This window comes from Pelodiscus sinensis, chromosome 4 (assembly GCF_052426305.1).
Source record: "Pelodiscus sinensis isolate ZL-2025 chromosome 4, ASM5242630v1, whole genome shotgun sequence".
Classification (NCBI taxonomy): Eukaryota; Metazoa; Chordata; order Testudines; family Trionychidae; genus Pelodiscus; species Pelodiscus sinensis.
This window is the reverse complement of record NC_143055.1, coordinates 14,004,745-14,029,020: the sequence shown is the minus strand read 5'-3', so window position 1 is coordinate 14,029,020 and position 24,276 is coordinate 14,004,745. Positions and strand designations below refer to the sequence as shown.

Below are 24,276 nucleotides of genomic sequence, written 5' to 3'. Positions count from 1 at the left end.
CAATCCACCTCCCTGAATTCTCCTCTTGACCTACCCTTGTAGAAATTAGGTTGGTTTAACTGTGCTGCACAGCACTGTGGATTTTTCATACCTCTGCGCCATGGACAGTGAGTATAATAGGCTAGGGGAGGCTCGGATTCTCTTGATTCTGCTATGGAACTCGCTATTGCCAGGTTTAGCAAGGAAGCTTTTACTTCATTATATGCCATGCTGGTTACTAGGCAGCATGTGCTATTCAGCTTCCTGGGCTCCTCAGTAATCTCCCACCAATGCTTTTACCGACCTAATTTCCTAGTGTCGGGCCTTTTAGTGTTAATGCTCTATTAATAATACATTTTCCATAATTGGGCATGAGCCACTGCAAACATATAATTTCTATTTAATGCTAATTTATAGGATTGCTTTGCCAATGCTTTACAGCTTATTCATAATAAGGGCCTCCCTATGCATAGGTAACAGAGAAAAGACGACAAACCGAGAATAAGGCTCCTAACACTGTCTATATGCAAAAGATGCTCTGGTGTAATTAGTGTTTAATTACACCAGAGCAGGGAGATGTTTAAATGGGTTTTGATGAAGCAGTGCAAGATGAGTTATGTTGGGTTATCCCGCACTGGAAAATTAAGCTATCCTGATTGAACGAATCAGATTATCAGCCACTTAAGACAGGTTTAAATGGAGCAGAGCACCCACATGTAAAGTGAAAATACCACCTTCAGTTAAACCAGCTTGGCTTGTGGACAGGGCTGTCCGGAGGGGGAGGGGGGAAGAGGACAACAGGGCACCTCTCACCCCAAACTCCACCCCTGCTCCCCCTCTCGTCCCTATTGCATCCCTACTCTCAAGTGACATGAGCCAGGAGATTACCAAGGAGGGGCACCGGCATGTGGTGGCAGCAAGAGTTGCCCCCCCTTCCTTTGCACTCACTGTGGCGGTGGAAACTGGAGAAACCTGGCAGCCTGCTCTGCCCCACTGCCCATCCCCCCGCAGGGTTGCTTCGCTTCACTGGCAGCAGGAAGTGGAGCTCTCTGGCCACAGCCCACTTTCCCCAGCCCTCCATTGCTACAGGCAGAAGACTAAGGCACTCTGCTTCTCACCATTATGGTAAAGCAGAGTAACCCAACTGGGAGATGGCACCAGAGCGGTGCAGGCTGCTTGTAGCCAGACAGGAACCCCCCTGTAACATCCATTTTTGCTTGCCTGGAGCATAGAGGGCACACAGAGCAGAAGGCCCAGGCTGCTGTGACCGTGAATGGCTGTAAACAGAGATATGCCAATTGCTGACCAAGAGGCTGCCAAGGAGTGCCCTTGACTTAACCCATATTGATACGAACACACAGCTGTCCGCGGGGGGAGGAATTTTTTGCCCAGTAAAACATGTTTAGTACTTACAATTTAGTTATTTTTCTTGCAAGTGTAAATTAAGTTGAAACTTGCTTGTAAGAACTGGCGTCACAAAGACAGACCAGTACAATCTGGCATCTTAAATAAAAAAGAGGATACGGGCCCCCAGCGGTATAAAGATGGGTTCAGCAGCACATTTACTCTAAGCATTAATCTACCATTTATCTGCTGGTTGGGTTAGGTGTTTGACCTCCTGAGGTTCCAAGGGGACGCCCACCTCGTATTAGTCTTTCCTAGGAATTGAGGGACCAGCCCTGGCTTAACCCGCTAGAGTCGAGAGGCACAGAAGGGGGTAAAAATTGTACCTGGATGTGGTCCTTTGTCTTAAGTGTACTCATAAACTTAAAGCTCTTTAAAGATTAAGCTGTCACTTGGGACCATTATTTCTATTTTCTATCTTTATTTTCTTTGTAACCATTTTTAAAATCTGTATTTGCTAATAGTTAAGAAAAAGAGCAATAGCCATTGTAACCATATGCTTTTTAATAAACCTGTAACTGTTTAAGTTTTTAACCTAACTCCTTCAGTTGCTGTAACAGAACCAAACACAATTTTAAAAAACTTCAGCCGGTCATAAGGAACAGGCATAGGAAGAGCTTGGGCGTTTTGGATCGTGTCACTCCCAGGTGACAGATCCATTGGGGCATCTCTCAGTCTTCCCTAGACTGCCCGCTGCGGAGGAATCTTGTATCCTAGCAGCTGAAATCTAAGGTGTAATAAGCTCTTCCTATAAACAGGGGCATCTGTCAGCCTGTTGGCTGCCCTCTGCAACGGGACCCCGGTCCTAGCAGTAAAGTCACGAACGTTAAACCTTTTCTCAGCACACACACACACTGCCCTAACTGTCGGCTGACAGAATTGGCATAGTCGGCAGGATTGTGTTATTGGTTCAAATACAGCAGCATGAAGCCTGTCACGCTGGACATGGATTTTAGCTGTATAGAGAAAGAGTTTGCCCAAGAGGGATGGGGCAACCCTAAATGGGATAAAGAGATGTTAGGGAAAGATGCTTGCATCTAGCTGTTAAAGGGTGTGTGGCAAGCAGCCTGTACTAGCTACTGGAACTTAGAAACAGAGCTGATAAGGTTGCAGAGAGAGAAATACGAACTCTGGGAACAATGCCAGAACCTAGATACCCGGATCGCTCTGCTGCCTGCCACAGTGAGTGCGGGGGGGTTCAAACCCTGCTGCTGCCAGGCCCCTTATAATCCAATGGGCCACCCTGACCCCCGTCGCCATGGCTAAAACAGTCCATAGGCCGGTAGAGGTGGTTGCACCGAACCATCCTATGGATGGGATAGCTCTGCTTGTGGATATAGACAAGGCCACACTGAAACACTCAAGGCACTGGGGCTGCCTGCCCTCAACTCGCAGTTACTTTACTAAACAGACTGAGGCCAGGGATCAATTGGATGTTGCTCATCCCAAACCGTTCCACATGGTCAAGTAGAGCAGCCCGGGCTGTCTTAGATTTGCTAGGGCCCAGGACGGATGCCCAAGTCCTGGGGCCCAAGGCCGAAACTGAAGCCTGAGGGCTCAGCCCTGGGTGACAGGACTCAGGTTACAGGCCCCTGCTGGGCATGGAAACCCTTGAGCTTCAGTTTAAGCCCCTCCCAGCGTAGTGAGGCTTGGGCTTTGAATCGCCTCAGCCCCAAAGATGAGGCAAGGGTGGGCTCAGGCTTTGATCCCAGCACCTAGGTGTAGTAATTTGTATGTGTGTGTCAGAAGGGGTGTGTGTATGCAATGATGTTTGAGAACCCTTGAACTATAGGGATGCTGACTTGTTGAATATGGGGAGCGGGAGCCCTGTTCAACTGAATGGCTCTAATGTAATTAATTGGTATTAGACTCCACTGTATCTAAGAGTGGGATGGTCCTTTAAGAAGTGGAAGTAGCCCCATCTATGATGATGATGGGCGATTACTCATTGCCGAGTATAATCATCTTCTATGGGAGTTATGGACCCTCAGGTGGCTGATAAGGCCGGTCCTTGAACCACAAGTTCTATTACAGTGAGGACAGATGTTTCCAGATAGACCAGGAGGCTGATGACTACGACTAGAAGCCAGTCTCCTCTCCTTCCTGAGCCTCTTCTCCTCCTCAGCTTGTTGGTGGGCAAATTCAAAATGCAGGGAGCCATTGACAAAGCTCTGGCTGGGAGGATTTAATTAGGGTTGGTCCTGCTCTGGCAGGGGTTTGGACTCGATCACCTCCCGAGATCTCTTCCAGCCCTAGGACTCTATGCTTCTATGAATCTTTTCAGGATGTTAATCAATTAGTATATTTAATTTTATTGCATTTCTGCATGTTTAATAAGAATGCATTTTTATAAATTAACATTTGTATTTGTTGCATTATATTAGCAATATTAATTGTGCTGTATACAATATTTTGTAGCTTTTCAATTTTTATATTACTGAAAAAGGATACAGAAGTATATTTTTCTATTTCATTTTTTACCACTTTTGGCATTGTTTTGGCATTCACTATTTATGAATTTATTTTTAACATTTATAATGTTTTTTAAATTATACTTTGGAAAAGTACGGAGACACATGAAGGGATAACTAACAGTTAAGACTGCCAGGAATCGCTGGTTGCGTACACAAATTAACTGGGTCAGTTTTGCAACCATCAATGAAATATTTGGATGGATTTTTAGGGGATTCTTTTAAAAGCCAATTCATTTTACACAAGTTTACTTTTTTAAGAGGTGTTTTCTTAAATTCTGTGATCTCTTCCTGTGTTGTAAGCAGTTTGTTATGAGACCAAATAAATATTTTATACTTTCTCGGCTTAGTGTTACCAGCTGAGCCTCGAACTTTCTCCTTTTTTAAAATGGTTTTACAGTCCTAGAGCTGTGCTTTTTTTTTTTTTGTCAATTTGAAGTTAAGAGCAGATGATATTTACATATTGCTTATATTTTAAACTGTAATTTTTATATTTAAGCTGAAGTTACGTTTTTCAACATGCAAGATAACGTTTCCCACCTGGGCTCTAATAATGGCTGCATTCTAGCAATGTTTAGTTTTACTACCAGGTTAACACCCTGATTTTATTTCTGTTTTTCCAGATATCTGAGACTGTAACCATAAATGTACTATAATTTTTTTTCCTGACAGGCAGTTTCTGCTGCTTTTGTATTTGTTTTTAAACTTAATACAGGTTGAACCACTCCCTGGTCCGGCAACATCCATGGTCTGGCAGGACCGCAGAGTTGCTAGACCACAGAGCTCCGGCTGCAGAGGTTGAGAGGGGCTGGGAACGGATCTGGTCTGGTCTGTGGCAGTCTACAGGGGCAGTGACCTGGGGGTAGAGAGCCCTAGAAGCAGTTGCCAGCTCTCTCTGGTGTTCCACGTCCCCATGTGGCAGCAGCTGCTTCCAGGGCTCCCTGTCCCTTACAGAGAATCCTGGGATCAGCTACCGCTGCTGCGCATAGGAGGCGAGGGAAACCTCGGAGCAGCTACTATCACCCTGCATGCAGGGTCAGGAAACTCAGGGAGGAGCCATCACTGCACACACAGAGCTGGGGAACCCTGGGAGCAGCTGCTGTTGCTGCCACTGCTGCATATGCAGGGCTGGGGAACCCCGGGAGCAGCCGCTGCCACCCTGCAATGCCATGGGCAAGAAGCAATGCCCCGGGAGCAGGCTGGGGTCAGCAGACCTACCGTATTTTCCGGCGTATAGGGCGACTGGGTGTATAAGACGACCCCCTATCTTTTTAATTAAAAGATAGGGTTTCATCTTATACCCCAGCGCCCCTCCGCCTCCTTTGCTCCCGGTGTCCCTGGTCTGCTGGAGATGGTCCCCAGCAGACCAGAGGCACCGGGAGCAAAGCCGCCAGGAGCGCCTGGGCTGCCCCCCCCCCCCCCCCGCCGGAGCCCCTCCGAGGCTTTGAAAGCCTCGGGGGAAGCCGGCGGCGGGGCATCCCAGGCGCGCATGGGCTGCGCCCCCGCCGGAGCCCCTCCGCGGCTTTGAAAGCCTCGGGGGAAGCCGGCGGCGGGGCATCCCAGGCGCGCATGGGCTGCGCCCCCGCCGGAGCCCCTCCGCGGCTTTGAAAGCCTCGGGGGAAGCCGGCGGCGGGGCATCCCTTGCGCGCATGGGCTGCCCCCCCGCCGGAGCCCCTCCGCGGCTTTGAAAGCCTCGGGGGAAGCCGGCGGCGGGGCATCCCATGCGCGCCTGGGATGCCCCGCCGCCGGCTTCCCCCGAGGCTTTCAAAGCCGCGGAGGGGCTCCGGCGGGGGGGCAGCCCATGCGCGCCTGGGATGCCCCGCCGCCGGCTTCCCCCGAGGCTTTCAAAGCCGCGGAGGGGCTCCGGCGGGGGGGCAGCCCATGCGCGCCTGGGATGCCCCGCCGCCGGCTTCCCCCGAGGCTTTCAAAGCCGCGGAGGGGCTCCGGCGGGGGGGCAGCCCATGCGCGCCTGGGATGCCCCGCCGCCGGCTTCCCCCGAGGCTTTCAAAGCCGCGGAGGGGCTCCGGCGGGGGGGCAGCCCATGCGCGCCTGGGATGCCCCCCCGCCGGCTTCCCCCGAGGCTTTCAAAGCCGCGGAGGGGCTCCGGCGGCGGTGCATCCGGCGTACAAGACGACCCCCGATTTTGGGGGGATGTTTTTTAACATCAGAGGTCGTCTTGTACGCCGGAATATACGGTAGGCAGTGAGCCCAGATGCCTGATTTCCCCTGACCCAGAAAATTCCCTTGTTTGGGACCACTCTGGTCCAGATTAGGGAGGTTCAATCTGTACAATTACTTATAACCTTTTTTGTGTTGTGGAAACAAGGATTATGTGTAGCCATCCGAGATTTGTTAGCAATGGACCTAACCCTATCCACAAGGGGATGCATCTCTCTTACTAAGTGATGAAAGGTGTGGAAGACTCCTGGCCTAGTGGATTTATCACATTTCTGAGGGGTTCACAGTGTATCTGACTTTTGAGTTTTAAAAGGGTTAGGAAAGGGAAGGAGGTCTAAGAATTGTAACTAATCCCGGGCCAGCCCTTCCTCTGATTGACCCATTGTGGTGCAGCCCATTGAAAACGGGGAGCTCAGGAGCTGCCACTTTAGCATTGTTAAGGGGAAAGTGAGTGTGTGGGGGGGAAAGAAGGGAGGAGGGAAGCGCTGAGAGGTCCTAAGTTCTTTGATCCTGGATCCCTGCCACCAAGAACGCAGCTGCTTCGCCCCTGTTGCCTCAAGAGTTCCCACCACCAGCCTCACTGTTCCCCTACAGGCTCTCAGCTCCCCACTGCCTGTCATAGGGATTCCACTAGAGATCTGGGTGACGGCAGCCCACTGGAAATGGGAACCCGACCTATGCAGCCCCACTCAGAGCTGGAAGCCTAGACAGCAGCCAGGCTGGGGAAACCAGGACCCAAGGAACAGCTGGACCCCCCACTGGGTCCTGGCTTTTCTGTCAACTTCATGCCTCCATGCCATGATAAGAATGACAGCCAACAGCTGATATAAGCAATGCAGCATCTATATGGACACAGCATCACCCTAGCTGCACCGACACAAGCCCTATGCCTCTTGAACGTGTCGGTGTAGTAGGGCACTTACATTGGCAGGAGCTAGGCTGTAGCTCATACACTGGCATAATTAGATTGACAGACAGCAGTTTACATCAGCCTAACTCTGTAGCATAGTCCGAGCCTCATTTGATTCCTGGTAAGTGGCTAACATGGGTCTCAGCACCACATAGTCTGTGCACTTGTTAGGAAGTAAAAGATCCTGCATACTGATGTGAGAGCTTCCACAGCACAGAGAAACTACACAAAGGTGTTTTTCCAACATCAGATGTTCTTTATTGCAGAACCTCCCTTTACACAGGATAATGTTCACCAAAAATAGAAGTTTAAACTCTGCTTTACAATATGGTTACATGCTTGCTTTGTGCAGCCAAATTCACAGCAGTTCATTTTGCTCCAGCTGCTCTAGAAAGAAATCTCAACGAAAGAGAAGAAACAGCATTGCACTGAGGGCCGCTCTATTTAGGGCAAGCACAGATCTTAGAACCGTCTAAAAGAACTCGTGAAAACACAGCATTCAAATCACAGTCCTGGCCAGAGGGCCCGTTAATTGTCCAGACTCACTCTTCTGAATGACTGGAGCAGAGACATTCGGTGCACGATCATTCTTTAAAAATCCTTACCAGTATAGCTCAAATAAATACAATAAAAGAACAAGACTTGCCTCCAGCTCACAAGTTTCATTCCTGTCAACACCCTGTTCCTCAGGCCTTGTGAGCTTATCCTAGAGCTATTTAAAATAAGATTAGGTAGAGATATTATGTGACAGAGCCAAGTGACGCCTGAGGCCTATCCAGATAGGCTGGGATTACCAAACCCCTCAGATATGTGAGCAGACTTTCCTCTTTGAATTGTACGCACACAGCTTTGTTCATCTCGCTCTAGTGTAAACCCATAGTTTCATTTTGATGACTATTGAATGTGGGTGAAGGGAGAGAAAGAAGTACTGGGCCAGAGGAGAGATTTTATGCATGAACATTCCCAAAAAATGCTTAAGTTGAGGTACACCACTTAGTCCATTGGCAATGAAGAGGAAAAACTGGAGATCTACTGAATCCCTCAACAACTTGAAGATATCATTAACGGACTTGCACAAACATTCATTGGTTTTGGCATTCAGAAAAGGCCTACAGACAACTGCAGTGCATGTACAGCTCTCGTGATAGCCACGCCACTTTTTAAATACAGGCAAAATGTTACGTAAGGGGTTGCTTGAGGTCAAACAAACCAGTCCCTCCTCTGACAACTTTTCCTACCACCAGGCATGCAGAAGGAGATCTCAGCTCATCGTGGGCACCTAAGTCAAAGAGGTCAACAAAAATCAGATTAAAGCCATTTCCAAAGGTCTTTCACAGGTTACAAAAATAAAAGTGATCCACTTATTTATTTTGTTTACACAGTTAGATCTGCTGTCTCTGATACATGCTGCCACCTGCTGTTTGGATTCAAGTAATCTCTGTGGAAAATGTGGACCTGATTCTTTTCTCACAGTAGTTTTATACTAGGCCTTGTCTACACTTACCAGGAGATCAGTGCTGCTAGTAAAAGACACCTAAATCAACCACTGATTGTGATCCCATCAATGCTGGCACTCCACCAGAATGACACGAACAACCACTCCCCTCCCCCAGCGAAAACTCTGTGGTAACTCAAACTAAGTATGTTGACTCCAGCTACCCCTAGTGTAAACCTGGCCTAGCGTACCTCTTCTGACTTCAATAGGGTTATTCTATATTGGTAAAAAGAGAAAAGAATCAGGTCCTGCTTTCTGAACCAATTTAAGATAGCTCCTTTTATTAAGTGACATGAAAAGGCAATGCATGCAGAGTTCTAAAGGAAAACACAGTACTTCAGGGTAAAACACTTCAGGGATGGGGGTGGTGTCTGTGTTTAAAGAAGTATATACCCAGACAAAAATAATCATCATTTTTATTACTAGCTTTTGCCTATAAAGGCTAGTTTTGGTGCTTTTTGGCTAGATTTGAAGGGAACTAAAATTATTTTCACTGTAGACGCATTCCATGAATTCTTGTAATTCTGTGCTATTTACAGAAGTAATTAATAGTGTTACACACACTGCAAAATTCTCCTGGCTATGATGTGTGTTTCGTATTGAATTTTCTGGTGTTATGAGCAACTATGCTGTTCTTCATTCATACTAAATGTTTAGCTAAAATGTTACCATGTCAACATTCACTGCCATTCACAAAGATGCACAGTTATTTAGCATACGGTAATTCTGGTTCTTCGAGGTACGTTGTCTATACAGATTCCACTTCTCATGTGCACAAGATTAATTTTTTTTGGCCAGCAACATCCTTAATGGCACACCTACACTGTGGATGCTCTCCCCACAAATGCACACCCAGACCATCAGCCATATACAGCAAAGTGGGCCCAACACTCCCTCATTTCCTTCTCCAAAGAGTCCAGGTGGAACAGGACTCCATGGACTTGAAGGAAAAGTGGGTGATCCTGGAAGCCAGGTGGGCCACACTTCTTGGAGAACCACAGTTACTGAATAGCAAGTAACAATTTTTTCCTGAGTGACTGTCCACAATGGATTCCACTTTGGGTGACTACAAAGAAGGGACCTCATAGTCAGGAGGCGGGTGCTAGGAGGCCTATTTAAACAAGGATTACAGTGCTGCTTTTCCAAAGCAGGCATCAGAGCTTGGAGCCTGAACTAGGGAACAGTGCTGTGCCAAAGTGTGGATGGATCTCCCTGCAGCGGCTCTGCAAAATTTCTGGAATAGTCACGTTTCTTAGAGAAGGCTCAGAGACTGCTTGAGCCCTGGGAGAATGAGCTGCTAATCAGCACAGATGGATCTATACTTCATAACAGGATTTAGTGCAGTTAGAAGTCCACTGGATGGATACAACCTGACCTGTAATCTTTTCTGCAAATGCTACAGCCTACGGGAGCACCTCCAGGGTCGCATCCTGCCCAGGAAGTATAAAAGAGCCCTGGTGACATCAAGGCTATGCAGTTTCCATTTCCCTGAAAGCTTGAGGAAGAAAGCTAGGGTTTGAATCAACTGATAGTCTTGTTAGTCTTTAAAGTGCTACATAGTCCTGATTTAAATGATAATTGGAAACCTAGGGTGAGTCACCCCAAGGTACATGGAGTAAGGTGGACTAGCTATACACCTGGGCTACGTCTACACTGGCGCCCTTTTTCGGAAATGCTTAAAATGTGGCCCCTTATTCATTGTGGAAAATGGAATATAGAGGTGACTGAAGGATCATGTTTGCTCTTCCACTAAAAGAAGTGGAAGAACAAATGTATCCGTGGATGCAGAAGAGTTTTTCTGGGATATCTCCGGAATCCTGAAAAACTCCTGCAGTCTAGCCATTACCTTGCTGGGTTGAGACAAGATGTGTAGGCTCTGGGATGGGAATGAGGGATTTGGAGGTGGTAAGAGGTGCAAGCTCTGGGAGGAAATCTGGATGCAGGAGAAGGTGGATAAGGGGACACTGGCTCGGGGAAAGGGTGCCAGGCCGAGCAGTATTGGGGTCAGATGTAGCGTTAGGGTATTAAGCAAGCCACAGACTTCTGGATGTGATGGTTCAGGAATTTGGGTTGGGGTATGTGAGGGGCTCAGGGCAGGGGGTTCCAGTGTATGTTAGGCTCCCATGTAGGGTCTGGGGAAAAGGGGAGCGCAGGAGTATGATGATGCTGTGGCCAGATAGGTTCTTAGCACCAATTTGGGGTTTGTTGGCAAGGCTTCATTTTAAAATAAAATACTGTGTCAAACAAAAAGTTTCTGCATTGTCTTTATTTCTGAGAAGGGCAGGGAACCTGTCTTGAGTCAGGGGTCACTGACCCAAGAAAAGTCAGTTGGGGCCACACAAGTGAGATGCAAAAAAACCCGCCTCCATCAAGCTTCATTAATGTGGCCCCAACTGTGTTGGTGGGAACATGGGACATAGAACTGGGGATGGGTGCTAGTGGGTGCTTTGGCAGGGGACAGGGTGCCAGTGGGGACAAAGTTCTGTGGCTTGGGACAGGGGAATGGGGACAGGGCGAGTGGGGGGGGGGAGGAGGAGGAGTGGAGGCAGAGAGTCCTCTGCATCTGCCTCCTCCCAGGATTCTCCCCGCTGCCCTCACGGGAAGCCAGCGCATGCCTCCTCGGGGCCCAACTCACTCTCCCGGTGCAGGAAAACCCTGCACACGTCTGCACTGGGGCTGCCCCCCCCCCCCGCACATGCAGGGAAACCCCGCCCAGGGCTGACTCACTCCTCCTGTGCGGTGCAGGGAGCCAATGCTCCCTCCTGCAGTACACCCGGCAGAGCAGCCACTGCACTTCCGGAATCGCTGGAAGTGGCGCTAAGCTGCAGGACTTCTGTCCATCCCCGGGAAGCTGACACTACCTCCATTTTCACTTGAGGTAGGTAGTGGGGCTTCTTGGGCGTGGGAGGGAAATGGAGGTGGGGCGGACAGGACGCCTCGCGATCGACCATCGACCTGTTGGTGACCACAGATGTAAAATGTACTGTAAGAATTTACATCATCCAGCTGGGTAGGAGCAGAAGGGACTATTAATCTCATCTGGTGAGAAAAAGGATATTGCTGCTAGACTCAGCTTCCCTACCATTTTCTGCAGGTGTTTCTCCAGTCATGTTTCTTACAGTAGCTGGTGGGGGTCGTACCACCAACTCACTGAGTGAGCCTACAAGGTTATGCAGTGTTGGGATGTAGAGGAGGATTTTCCCATATCAAGACTATATACTGTAGGATTAAGCAGTTGTGGGTCATGTGAAGTGGTGTGTGGTTCACTGTCCTCCACGCAATCCCTAGAGTCGGTATTTGTCAGGGTGATTCCTGGATTCTCCAGCAGGCCAAGAAGGCTCATAAAAGCGAGAATGGAGGTGAATGGGGACATCTCTCAATTATATTCAAAGGATAGGATGAAGTCTTCCTCTGAAGGAGAAACTACCCAATCTTGGCCTATGGTGAACTTGAACCCCTGACCCCACAACCTGAGCCAGAGCGCTCATCTATATCTTTGTAGTGTTACTAATCAGCATGGAAGCAGAAGAGGAGGGCAAGGATGAGACTGGTTGCACAGTCCTGGCAAGATCACTTGAAAAGCATCCGTCCGTAGAGCTAGGCACTGGAGTATGGGCACCCACCTACTCAACACCAAGTATGTCAATATCAGGACTGAAAGACTGGTCTTGGGAGAAGTGTGTGCTATAGATTCAGGCAGAACAGTGGGTTTGGCATCAGAGCACCTGATGTGGGCTGTGACTGGCTTTTGGTAGAGTTGCATGAAGCGACAATGACCTAGTGTAGTTTTTGCTTCAGTAGTACCTGAGAGGGTGACCTATACCTGCGCTCATTCTTCTTTCCTACCACTTTCTGAAGGCTGAGTGGAAGAGGTTTTAGCTTTTTGCTGGGCCTACTGGTCTTTGATCTCTTCAAAGAGTGAGAAAGCCCAGAAGACGGGAGTACAGCCACAGTGCAGAGAAGCACTAGCTGAAGAGCCCGGTTCAGGATTCGTAGGTCCTTATGTCTCAAGTTCTGAAGAGGCTCCCATTGAGTGGAGAAAGAGTAACAGACTGAGCATCCAACATCAACATGCTCCTTTCTGAGGCAAAAATGGCACAAAAGCACCCATCACTGAGCAGAAAAGCTGCATCACAGGAGGGGCGGCTTTAAATCCCTGGGACGTTGTCGCAGATGTAGCCACTAGATCCTGTTACGGAGGATTGTCCCATATTAGAAAAAGGGGTAAAAAAAAAAACCCCCAGAAGTATAACAAGAGAAACTACTACTTATTGGCCCAAGAAAGGTCACAGAAGTTCACAGAGTACAGAGATGTGATAAGCACTCTTCTTGCTACCTAAGTAAGTGGCAGGAGAGCCCCTTGGATGGGAGCCCTCAAGGAGACTTAGGCATGATAGGACAAAAGATTCTGAATTTGCATGCTTGGGGCACATGCACAGCAGAAGTGGAATCCATGCAGACAATTGTTCAAAGAACAACTATATGCTTTGTTAACATCACATAAGGAACTAGAACAGTTGACTGTCTTATGCAATGAGCTAACAAAGAGGCTTTATTTTTGACTGAAAAACAGAAGCAAATTATTTGCTGGCACAGCTGTGGCTGAGATCAGAAACACCAAGCACCACCTACTACACTTTTCACTTTCAATACTCCTCACCCCAAAGACAAAAGGTTACATGTATTTTGCCCAATAGAAATGACAGATGACCACCCAGCTGACTAAATCTAATTTGTTGTAATGTTCAATTTATACCACCATAATCCCATCTATGATTTCAATTTCCATCTGACTGCTGCCAACAACTTCCAGCTTGACCTCTTCACCCTTAACCACATTAGAGAACTTTCTGCTGATCCTTTATGCCTTGTTGTTGCTTCCATATTTTGTTTATTTGTGATGTTATCTGTATAACTAAGATTAACATTCACTTGGCAAAGATCATTTAGTATTTCGAAATCTACCTAGGATACTAAATATGTAAATATGGGAAGAAGCAATGTGCCATACCCCTCCTTTTTTAAATTTAAGCCTGTATTTACACTTATCCCTTTGCAGATGGTCATGAGCACTGTGCAGTTTTTAAATATTATCACCATTCTTTCAAGTTTAAAAATTATCTTCTGTCTCTTGAAAAAAAAAAAAAACCTTAAACAACCAATAGTCTAACAGCACTTCAAGATGCTTTTCAAGGTTTTCCTGTTACAGACTAACTCAGCTACCTTTCCAGAGCTTCTGTCTCTTGCGAGTGTATTCAGGGTTAAGGTGTGATCCTCCGCCCTTAGCTTGTGCCTATACACAGAAAATTATTTTGGCGGAATTTTTAATCGATTTGAATAGAAAAGTTAGACCAGCCCCGCCAGAGGTTACAATGCAAACATGAGAAGGACCTGGAAGCGTTTGAATGCTGTAGACAGTGGGAAAAAAAAGACAAGATCTTCAAGTTATTATAGACTAGCCCTATCTGATACTTGAAAAAAGGTTAGACTCCACAAGTACCTCCATGAGGGAGTCTTCTTTATTTCAGCTATCACAGCACCATATTAAAGAGAGCATCCCAGTTTTTCCTCAAACTTTTTGGCATGCAAGGAACTCAAATGTTTTAGCCTGTAAAAAGTTTTAAAATGTTGAATAGCTCTCAACAGAGAGAAGAATTATAAAGAGAAACCAAGCAGATGTGAAATGTAGCTACAGTAATGCACAGACTTATAAATCAACTAAAAACTATTTACCCATCATTGTCGCATCCTTCAAAAATTTGTAGCTGGTTTCAAATGTCATCTGTTGCAGAGGGGAGGAGTTAGACTGCATTCCAAACCGATTCAGTGGTTTGTAAACACCCTCAAAACACATGTAATCTGCCACAAGAGAAAGGTGCCGAGGATCTACCTCAATACCTGACAATGCACAGAAAGGGAACACGAGACCATTACAAAACTAAGCAGCATTAGGTTAAATCCCTAAAGTCTAATCAGTGGGGGGTAAGCTCTTTACTTCCATTACTAGGACACACCACCACACAGTGAAGTCATTAATGCTGCAGTAGTACTTCTCCTTTCAGTAACTGGCATCAACTGTCCTCTGCAACACTATCAGACCTCCCCTTTGTTGCAAGAAATAATGGAAATGCGGGGGTGGTGGTGGTGGTATATAATGAGAATTGTGCCTTAGCTACCCAAAATTTTACCATATACTGTAACAGTATGCTAAAACTTTTGGGGCAGTACCTATTTTTTAAAAGACGGCAATAAATATGCATCATCTCTGTTCACCCAAAGCTGGCTAAATAATTTCTGGTCCAGCCACTACAGCACAGAGCTCTGCTCACTCCCTCCATGTGCAGATACCCCTAAATCCCATGCAGTGAAACAAACACTTATTGAGGAACGGTTCCACATTGTCATACACATGTAGGCTTTATCCCAGCAGATGTATAACCGCATAACAGCAATGGAGCTTTGGACATTTGTGCAACATGATGGTGAAGTCTGTTAACAGCCTCTACCAACAAATATCCCAGAGCTCTAAAATAGCATAAAGAAAGTCATGCATTAATGTAAATGGGGATTAGTGAGCAGTTACTGCAGCAGTATTTGTGGACTAGCAGTCCAAAAGTCTTCCCTCTAATGAAGGTGTAGTTAATGCAAAGAGGTCACTTTCCAAACCTATTTCTAGTGGTGAAATTTCCCATCTTAATGAAAATCAGAAGAACCACAATACTAACTCAGTTGATCAAACAACAGTATCTTACCATACACAGCAAACACATCTTTAATTTCCTTTTCAATCACCCTCAGGGCAGCCTCGATTCCATAGGTCTTAGCCATTGCATGAATGTCATTGGAATAAAGTCGGTTTAGGTCCAAGAGCTGAAGGCAAAAAAGATAGGTGCAAGTTATTACTGCATTTACTGTTCCTCTCCCACCTCCCCCAAGATAAGCTGGGATAATTTTTCTCCAAATCTCCACTTGCTCAAATCAGCTAAAGGAGGGCCACCAATACAATCAATTACAAATTGGTCAGATGAAGACACAGCATTAGCTAAAGAAAAAAAATGTACATATCATTTTACACCTGGTCAACAACTTCATTATCATTTACATCAAGAAGAGTAAGGGATGGATATTAAGTAAAATATAACACTTTCAGATGAAATTCCCAATGAGATCTATTAAGGAAAAGTCTTTTACACAGTGGAAAATACAATGTTTGGGACATCTGAAACTCTTAGACAAAGCACTGGAGAATACACTGCATTCAGTAATCCTGCATTTGTAAGGAGATGGGCCATGTGACAGAATAGATCTATTCATCTCTAACTGCTGTGATTCATTTAAGATGGGAGAGCTCTCCCTCAAGCAATACTTTCAGAAACAGCTGCAAGGACAGTGTAGCCTCTTTGGTCATTATTCTGTTAATAAGACACTCTGTGTCTCTGCACAAAAGTCCAACTGAAATTATCAAAGAGTGACATCTAGGTTCATCTGAGGGAGAAGTAGCACAAGCATTAAAATATGCCGGGGGAGATTTTCAGAGAGTCAGAAGGTACCCAGTTCTCACTGAAAATCAGTGGGGCAGATAGGTGCAAGTCCCCTCAAACCTTATACAGCAATTACATAATTCTAAGGGATTATAAACATGTTACATACATCAGCATATCTGAATAGCTCCGGGAGGTTTATTCCCTCTGTGTTTAAAACAAATTCTCTCTCCCCTTTCTTATTGGTATTTTCATTTAAAAAGCACCGCGTGACTCCCTTCGTCTCATGGATAACTGTGTTCTGCATGAGCGACTTTAGGATAGAGGAGAGGTCAAAGTATGCCTTCATCAGAGGAAGCTTCAGTGAAACCTAGAAGAGAAAGACAAGCAGTATTGTACTGAGCGAGAGGGCAGGGAAGGTAGAGGCTCAACCACTGGGTTATTTCTTTTCAGGGGAATGAGATTCACAACACACACATTAATCCTAGTACTCAATTATTTAGAAATAGACAGATCCTGATATAGCTCCCAACAGATGGGTATTAACAGGAAACTATCCACACCAGGACTATTCAATGACAAACTGCAGCTAAGGCCTTACTGATACGAGCTCTGAACAATTTCACTTTTATTTCAGCTCACCTAGAGAATCCCTTTACCTGCCATTACCTGCCACTTAGTTCAAGTAAAGCTAAACCTTCTTAAAGCTGCATGCTCATTTTACACACCTCAACGAACATGGGCCTCCCTTTGCTGGATATGCGCTTTGGAGGATTATGCAGGTTTTTCCACTCTGAACACGAACATGAACGCGTGCCAACATGTGCGCGCACGCGCGCGCACACACACACACACACACACACACACACACACACACACACACACACACACACACACACACACAGGTGTGTGTTAATAAAAGCCTCGAGGCAGAATGAAAACCTGTTACTTGCCAATAGAAAAAATACTTTCAGCTCCCAGCAGCTAAAAATCAACACCCAGGAAGTGTTGGCTTACATGCATTAGCTGGAGAGACACCATATTTGCATGTTAATAATAGTAGTGGTGAGACAGAGCTGCAGCACTCTAGTAGAGAAATTTATTTATTCTTTGCATTGTGGTAGCTGTGCATTGTAGCCTGAAGATACACAAGTGCCTGCATGCATAAAAGCAGCAGCTGTTTTCCAGTCATCACCATCTTACCTCACACCAGAGCTCATTTTCTGTGTCATATGTGTAGTTGACTATGGATGGATGACTGCTCATCACAGCACTAACTCTTAGCTGTGTTGAATACTCTAGTTTTGGTCTTTTTCCTTTGTTTGTCTGAGAATTATCTTCATGCTGATCCGCTTCTTCAACATCCTCAGTCTGTTTATCGTCATGCAGCATGCCTTCTTCCTCTTCTGGATTTTCCTCACCATTTTCTTCACCGTTCTCCTCTTCACTCTCATAATCCACCTGAGAGAGATTATATGATTAAAATTCAGTCAAGACCCCATGCACGTGGAGAGCACTGCAGGAACCACAAACCCCTCACTGTGGAAGTGATCTTCCTGACAGGCAAATTGACATATAGAGACAGAGGCGCTTATTCATTTTAGTCTCAACTCCTTTGCAATCATAACAAGATTTCTCAGCATAAGTTTTACTGTGCATTGTTAACTTTAGGCTGCATATCACACATACACACAGAATGTATACTACCATAATGCAAAGCATGGAGGTTTCCTCAAGGATCCTAGGGAGAGAGCAATGCTTCTATAAGGGACTGTAAAGGAATGCCACAAATTTCCACTAGTTCATCTTCCTGATGAAATTATAGCTATCCTTTATTAAATAATAGAATACAGTAGGGACATGTTAATAATATAAACACACAAGAAGAGGATGTGTTTAATTCTACAACAGGGCCATGAATTGAAATAATGGGATGAAATTAAGAAAATTTAGATTGAAATACAACAGACACAACTTGACTCCCAGAAGCATCAATCTTCCATCAGCAGGAGATTGACTAGAAAATCCACCTGGTCTTTATCATCTCTAATTTCTATATTTTTTAGTCAATTAGACTAACGAATACTAGATAGATAGTGTCCAGATCGATAAAGTGGTTTATACTTAATTTTTTGAGGTTCCGGACCAAACACTGCTTCTACCAAAGCATATAGCTGATCAGAAAATAGGGAGAGTTTTCAGTTTCTTTCCCATTTTTCTCTATCATTTTGCTTTAACAAAATTATCTGAACAAGCTAAGTCAACGGCAGCTGCAGGTGCTTAGCACCTCTCTCTAATTGGTCCCAATGTCATTACCTCTTCTTCCTGATTCTCTCGCCGTTTTGCATCTGTAGCATCTGCATCCCCTTCATCTGCTTCACCGTCAACGAATCTTCCTGCCTCTTCTTCCTCAGCATTATGATCATCCGGTGCCTGTGAAGCACAAACTGGTTCTACATTTGATATGCCCAAGGTTAAACAAGAAAAAGTTCAACCATTTGAAAGATTCCCCTGCACTAGAAGCACCCTGCTAAAACTTTGGAACTGAACATCCCCATATCCTTCTACCTGAGACTTATCAATTTATGAAGATGAATATTCAGTACATCAAGTCACACTTTGAACCCTATTTCACAGGAGCAGCAACGCCCAGTGGGTGATACTTTCAGGCTCTACAAAAGAGAAAATTCCGTAGATGATACATCCACTATCACCCTGGTTAGCCAATACCCAAAGCCTTCAGATGAAACCGGGAACTGCCCAGAATACTTTGAAAAATGCTGCTCCCTTAAGTTCTTGAACTGAGAACAAAGCAATCACTGGAGCTAAAGCCAGCCAGGCATTTTCATTCAGTAAATCCTAAGGGACTGCAAGTTTGGCAAATTAAGATGTACTAAACTATTCTAAGCTATTCATTCCCATGCCCTCCTCTGGGAATGTCGTTCTGAGTGGAGTGTGTGTCACCAAGTTGCTTTTCAGACTTTTGTCTACAAAGACTTTTTTGTATATACATAAAGGGCATCTTTAGAAAATCATTATTACATACACAGAGCTTCAAAAACAAAGATATAATCTTTAAATGATATAAGCACTATATGGGGCAAGCATTAGTATTCTATATATAGCAGCATTTTAATGATGCTATTAGATCTCTTTAGAAAAATCTGACCTTAAAAGGATAATGCAACAAATAAAAAAATAAAAGGGATTAAAAAAAACCAAACAAAAAACAAAACACATTTCCCCCTCCCCCCCACACCTGGTTTTCTTGGGATTCTCCACTACTGCCATCTAGATCCTTTCGAGTTGCTTTACGAGTATTGACCATGTTGAAAGATTCCAGCTTTGCGCTCTTCCTTTTAATAATTTCCAGCAAGATTTTAAAGAATCTAAAAGAAAATGCAGTGCAAAAACGTCCAAGCTCAGAAGTACCATAATCACCTTCCAAGCATTGCAAGGTGCTAAGAAGCCAGCCAATTCAGAAGCAGAGGACACACTCATTGATCCATTTAAAGAGACTTTTAAAGGTGGGGCAAATTACTTTGCTTTTCCTCTCTCCCATTTTTTTTTTCTGAAGAATGATGTAGTGTCTCTTTGACCTGTCCTGATATGAAACCACATGTCCAAAGCATAAACAATTAGTTCACCCATCAAGATCAAACCGAAAGAGGTAGGAGACACGTTTTCAGTGGTGCTGGTTTATTGTCTCTAAGGCCCTACCAAATTTTCAGCCACGAAAAATGCATCACAGACAGTGGGATCCTCTGGTTTATTGTGCACTTTTCCCTTGTACTGTGTGCATTTCAAACGGGAGACCAGCATTGCTCAGACTGGGGGTCCTGACCCAAAAGAGAGCTGCAGAGGGGATGCAAAGCTATTTAAAGGGGTTGCAGTATTTCCATCCTGATTTCTGCTCTTCTTTCAGAACTGGGCATCTGGACAGCAGTGGCTGGTGGCCAGGCACCCAGCTCTGACGGTGGAACCCCAACAGCAGCACAGAAAGAAGGGTGGCAATGAAATAAAATGCCACCTTCACTTCTGCACTATTGCTGGTGGCAGCTCTGCCTTCAGAGCTGGGGTCCTGGCCAGCAGTCACCACTCTTCAGTAGGAATGCGAACAGGTAACCAGATACCTTGTAAGTAACACCTATTACCCAGAAGCAGCCCCCTTACCCAGGGCCTGCCCCCAGGTAGAGGGCTGTTCTGCTATCTCCCAGTCCATGTGGGCTGGGAGTCGGCAGCCAAGTGGGTGGACAGCTAGGGGATGGGAGCAAGCTGGTTCCTAGACTGCATAAGCTGGGAGTCAGCAGCCGTGCGCAGGGCCAGAAGCAGCTGGGCTAGAGCAGACCCTGCCTGCAGCACAGGGGCTGCTCCAGCCTGGCCACAGCGGGCAGAGGGATTTCCCCGCCTGCCCATTTTGTCAGTTAACTGGTTAAACTTAACGGTTAACCGATTTACTCAACGAGATTTTACATCCCTACTGTCCAGTTGCACACCTCTGAAGGCAGTGCCGCTGCAAGCAGCAGCACGGAAGTAAGGGTCACAGTATGGCAAGCCTCTCCACTGTAATCTTGCAATCCCTGCCCCCACAACTCATTTTTGCATCAGGACCCTTACAATGACCACACTGTGAAATTTCAGATTTCAATAGCTGAAATAATTAAATCTGTGATTTTTAAAATCCCATGACATTGAAATTGACCCAAATGGACCATGAATTTGGTAGGGCCCTAATTACCCGAGTCACATTTTTTTAGCAATAAAAGTAGTCAAGCATTTTTTTAAAATCATCTCAGTCTGAACTAACACTGCCAGTGGGAAGAACAAAGAAGGCTGGATTGGTGATGAAGTCTCCCTTGTTAGGCAAAACCCAAACAGCTTTCAAAATAACTGTTCAACTTGAATTTTCTTTTAATGCATATGTGAAGTTTGAATTCAGTGATCTGATGGGAAGGATCAGACTCCTCAATGAAACAATCTGCTTTCAGCCACATCACATTTGGCAATAAACACTGAAAAGCAGCCTCTCTTGAAATGTCATCAACATGGGAAAGTTCATATTTGGTCAGAAAGAGTCATGGAATCCCTTGTTCAACAATCCTGCCTGTAGTACAGGTGAACACATGCAGATGAGGTGGCTGATGACAAAAGACAATCTGTAGTGTGAGTAGAGAACAGTAGAAGAAGATTTGGCCCGAACTAATCATATGATGCATGTGCAGATCTAGACAGTTTATTATTTTGAAACCTTCTGCCATTCTCCATTTAAATCCATTTACTGGCCCAGTGAACAGCTGTGTGGACATTTATTGCACAAATACCTTCATGAGTGTCCAAAACTGAAGCCTCAAACTGCACTGGTGAGATCTCGCAGCCTAGAATGAACCACAGGACTAGACAGATGGGATGAGTGACCATTGAACAGTGGAGGTATTTGGAAGTGAACTCACCGTGTTTCCATGAAGTGTAAGATGTCCCTGGGCTTCAGGCATTTCTCCGCCCGATAGTATTCATAGGGCAGGAAATAAAATTTGATTTGGTAGAGACGGTGTTTGCTTAGCTTCCCTTCTATGCATAGAGATTCCTCAACTTCAACTTTTTGCAAGACCTAGAACAGCAGTAAGTAAGATTCTGCCAACTCCAAGCAAGGCCTTTTCATACACTTCCCAGAACTTCATCCCTTGTCTCCCGTTTAGTTAATCGGTTAACCATTAAGTTTAAGCAGTTCACTGATTAAATGGGAGAGAAGGTGCATGTAAGCAAGCTGTCAAAAACTTTGGGGATGTGATTTGACACTTTCAGCTCAAACTTAACACTGCACATCTGGATATACCTTTCCCTCTTCACTGACCAAACTGCCTTACCCTCTAAGAAGCCAGGAAAGCTTCTCACATATACACCTCACCTTGCCAACAGACTCTAGCTAGTGACTCACATCCATTTGTTCATTGATGGTGTCAGATTCTCAGCACACAGCAGCAGCTTGTGTTTGCAACTGCTCTTTTTCAGTTTTAGGAAAAGATGCCAAAGCAGGAGGAGGAAGAAGCAGAGGTTAGGGGAGCATGGGAAATAGTCAAGAGGGGGAAATACAGGCTAGACCATACTCTAATCTCTCCATTCGTCCAATTGCTTGCCTCCTTCCTAACACAGCAGCTTAGGGAAAAACCTAGAGGAATAGCTAGCTAGTCCCTCCAATGCAACCCTCTAAGATTAACTCATTTCCTAAAGGCTAAAGATAATGAAAATCTCCAATTCGAGAGTTTAACAAAATGAGCGGGTGGCAAGACCAAGACAAGCTACTTCAGGAGATAATTCCTGAACCTTCCCCTCAACATACCATTATGCACTCTTACCCTTTCTTTATGGCTCTTTGGCCAGTTTCTAGCCTGTGACGGTGCTCTCATTAAAAATTCAAGTACATTTCAATTTCTATAGTTACATACTTAGCAAAGCTCTTTTCCAATTATCTGATTTATTCAATGAACTCAGCTGGCAAGAATAGTCATAAAAGGACCTCTAAATCTGTAGATCAAATTCTAGGCCTTTCTCCCTCCAACTCTATTGCAACTTGCATCTTCAGGGCAAATCTAGAGCAAGCAATGGTTTACTAAACAGCAGACTGATAGTGTACCTACTTTGTTGAGCTATTTTTTGAGGCAAGGGGAAGCTGCAAGGATCTGCAAAACATGCGCAAAGAAAAAGTAGAGGCTCACCTCAGCTAAGTACACTTGTGTAAACTGTTTCTTAAGCCTTTTCACCTTCTTGTGAGCTTTTTTGGTATTAAACACAGGAACAGTCATCATTGGAGTTTTAATGTTATCACTAGCGATCATCAGGATCTCCCGCAACCTTTAAGAGAAAATACTCTCTCTCAAACTAAGCTACAAAGGCACCATACAATTGTATACAATTATAGTTCATTTAATGAGGAAGCATGCAATACTCTCTGGAACCACCCAGTGTGCATCTAAAAGCTAAGGCTAGTGTAACACTTGTTGCTTTTCAATTAGATATTCAGTTCCCCATTATCAGATATATACTGAATAAACAGAATATAGCTCTCAACTGTAATATCACCCAGATGAGATCTGAAATGACGTGAAATAAAACAGTACTGACTAAAAATATAAAACAAAAAGGATATTCAATCGCATTAAATTAGATAGAAAATTATATTAATAGCTATTCCATCTCCAATTTGTTTTTCTTTCAATCTATAAAATGTTTAAACACTTATGTTTTCCATACAGACACCAGTGATCAGTTACCTTGAGAGATTATTATGCTTTGTTTATACATGCTGTTTCCAATAAGTATTAATGGGTACTCTCTACACGCTTCAAGAGGGACAACAGGCCCAAAGGGAATAAAAGTTTCTTACCTTGGAATACCCAATGTGACATTCATTTCACCTCTGCCGGCAAAGTGAAAGGTGTTCAGAGTCATCTGTGTGGAAGGTTCCCCAATGCTCTGAGCAGCAAGGAGACCCACAGCCTCTCCTGGATCACAGAGGGACCTCTGCCACTTAAAATGCAGCAAGCTCTTTAATCTGAAGACAACAAGAGATGATTGCACGCTGAGGTTTAACTCACAACTGTGCAGAGTGGCAACCAGATAGAGACTGAAGCACTACTCTGTTTACGAGAACTGTTTTCTGTTTTACAGCTAGTTTCTTTTGGAAGAGTCAGATATCCATGTGTCTGCAAACACTTAAACTCCACATACAGTAAGCCAGTTCATCTAACTCGAAGGGGAGATCTACATGCAGCAGGGAAATGCAATTCCCAGACTCACGTTAGCTCAGCTCACTGTAGCTCGCTAAAAAGAGCAGCATGGATGTTGTGGCACTGGTAGAGCTCAGACCCAGCGTTGGGCAGGCTTGAACCCTGACAGCCAATCTGAGCCACTGCCACAATGTCCCTGCTGCTGTTTTTAGCATGCTAAAGCTAGCAGGAGTCTGCCCAGCCTTCATCACACCTCCCCTAGGCAGTGTAGGCATAATCTAAGCTTGAGAGGCACAGTCTACTGATCTAAACACAGAATTAAGAGCTTGGATCCAGGGCCGGCTCACAACATTTTGGCACCTGAGGCGGGGAGCTCAAATGACGCCCCGCCCCTATGCCCCATCCCTTGGGCCAAAACTTTGAAAGGTCTCTACACAGACATCAAGAACCATTTGCACCTTCATTGGTTGGTTAAGTCATTAAGATGTAGAAGATAATGTGCGAGCCCGTTGATACCATTTGCATAAGAATTAAACTTGTGAATGAAGTTAAGTTCCAACCCTTCTCTGTGTATTTGACTTGTGGAATTGGTCTGAAACAAAACAGCAATTTGGAGATCCATTAATGAGTGTCC

General features: G+C 45.1%; 1 protein-coding gene across 1 annotated transcript in view; it reads right to left on the bottom strand.

The window, feature by feature from the left end:
• Positions 1-7,175: 7,175 nt before the first annotated feature.
• POLR1A (RNA polymerase I subunit A) overlaps positions 7,176-24,276 on the bottom strand; it is a 59,488-nt gene continuing 42,387 nt past the window's right edge. The window contains exons 25-34 of the mRNA XM_006111628.5: positions 23,300-23,467; positions 22,632-22,767; positions 21,369-21,526; positions 19,178-19,307; positions 18,235-18,351; positions 17,122-17,379; positions 16,088-16,288; positions 15,190-15,307; positions 14,171-14,335; positions 7,176-8,221 (exon numbers count right to left, since the gene is read on the bottom strand). Of these exons, the coding sequence (XP_006111690.3) occupies positions 8,121-8,221; positions 14,171-14,335; positions 15,190-15,307; positions 16,088-16,288; positions 17,122-17,379; positions 18,235-18,351; positions 19,178-19,307; positions 21,369-21,526; positions 22,632-22,767; positions 23,300-23,467 (1,552 nt within the window). The 3' untranslated portion in view covers positions 7,176-8,120. The remainder of the gene's footprint in view (positions 8,222-14,170; positions 14,336-15,189; positions 15,308-16,087; positions 16,289-17,121; positions 17,380-18,234; positions 18,352-19,177; positions 19,308-21,368; positions 21,527-22,631; positions 22,768-23,299; positions 23,468-24,276) is intronic.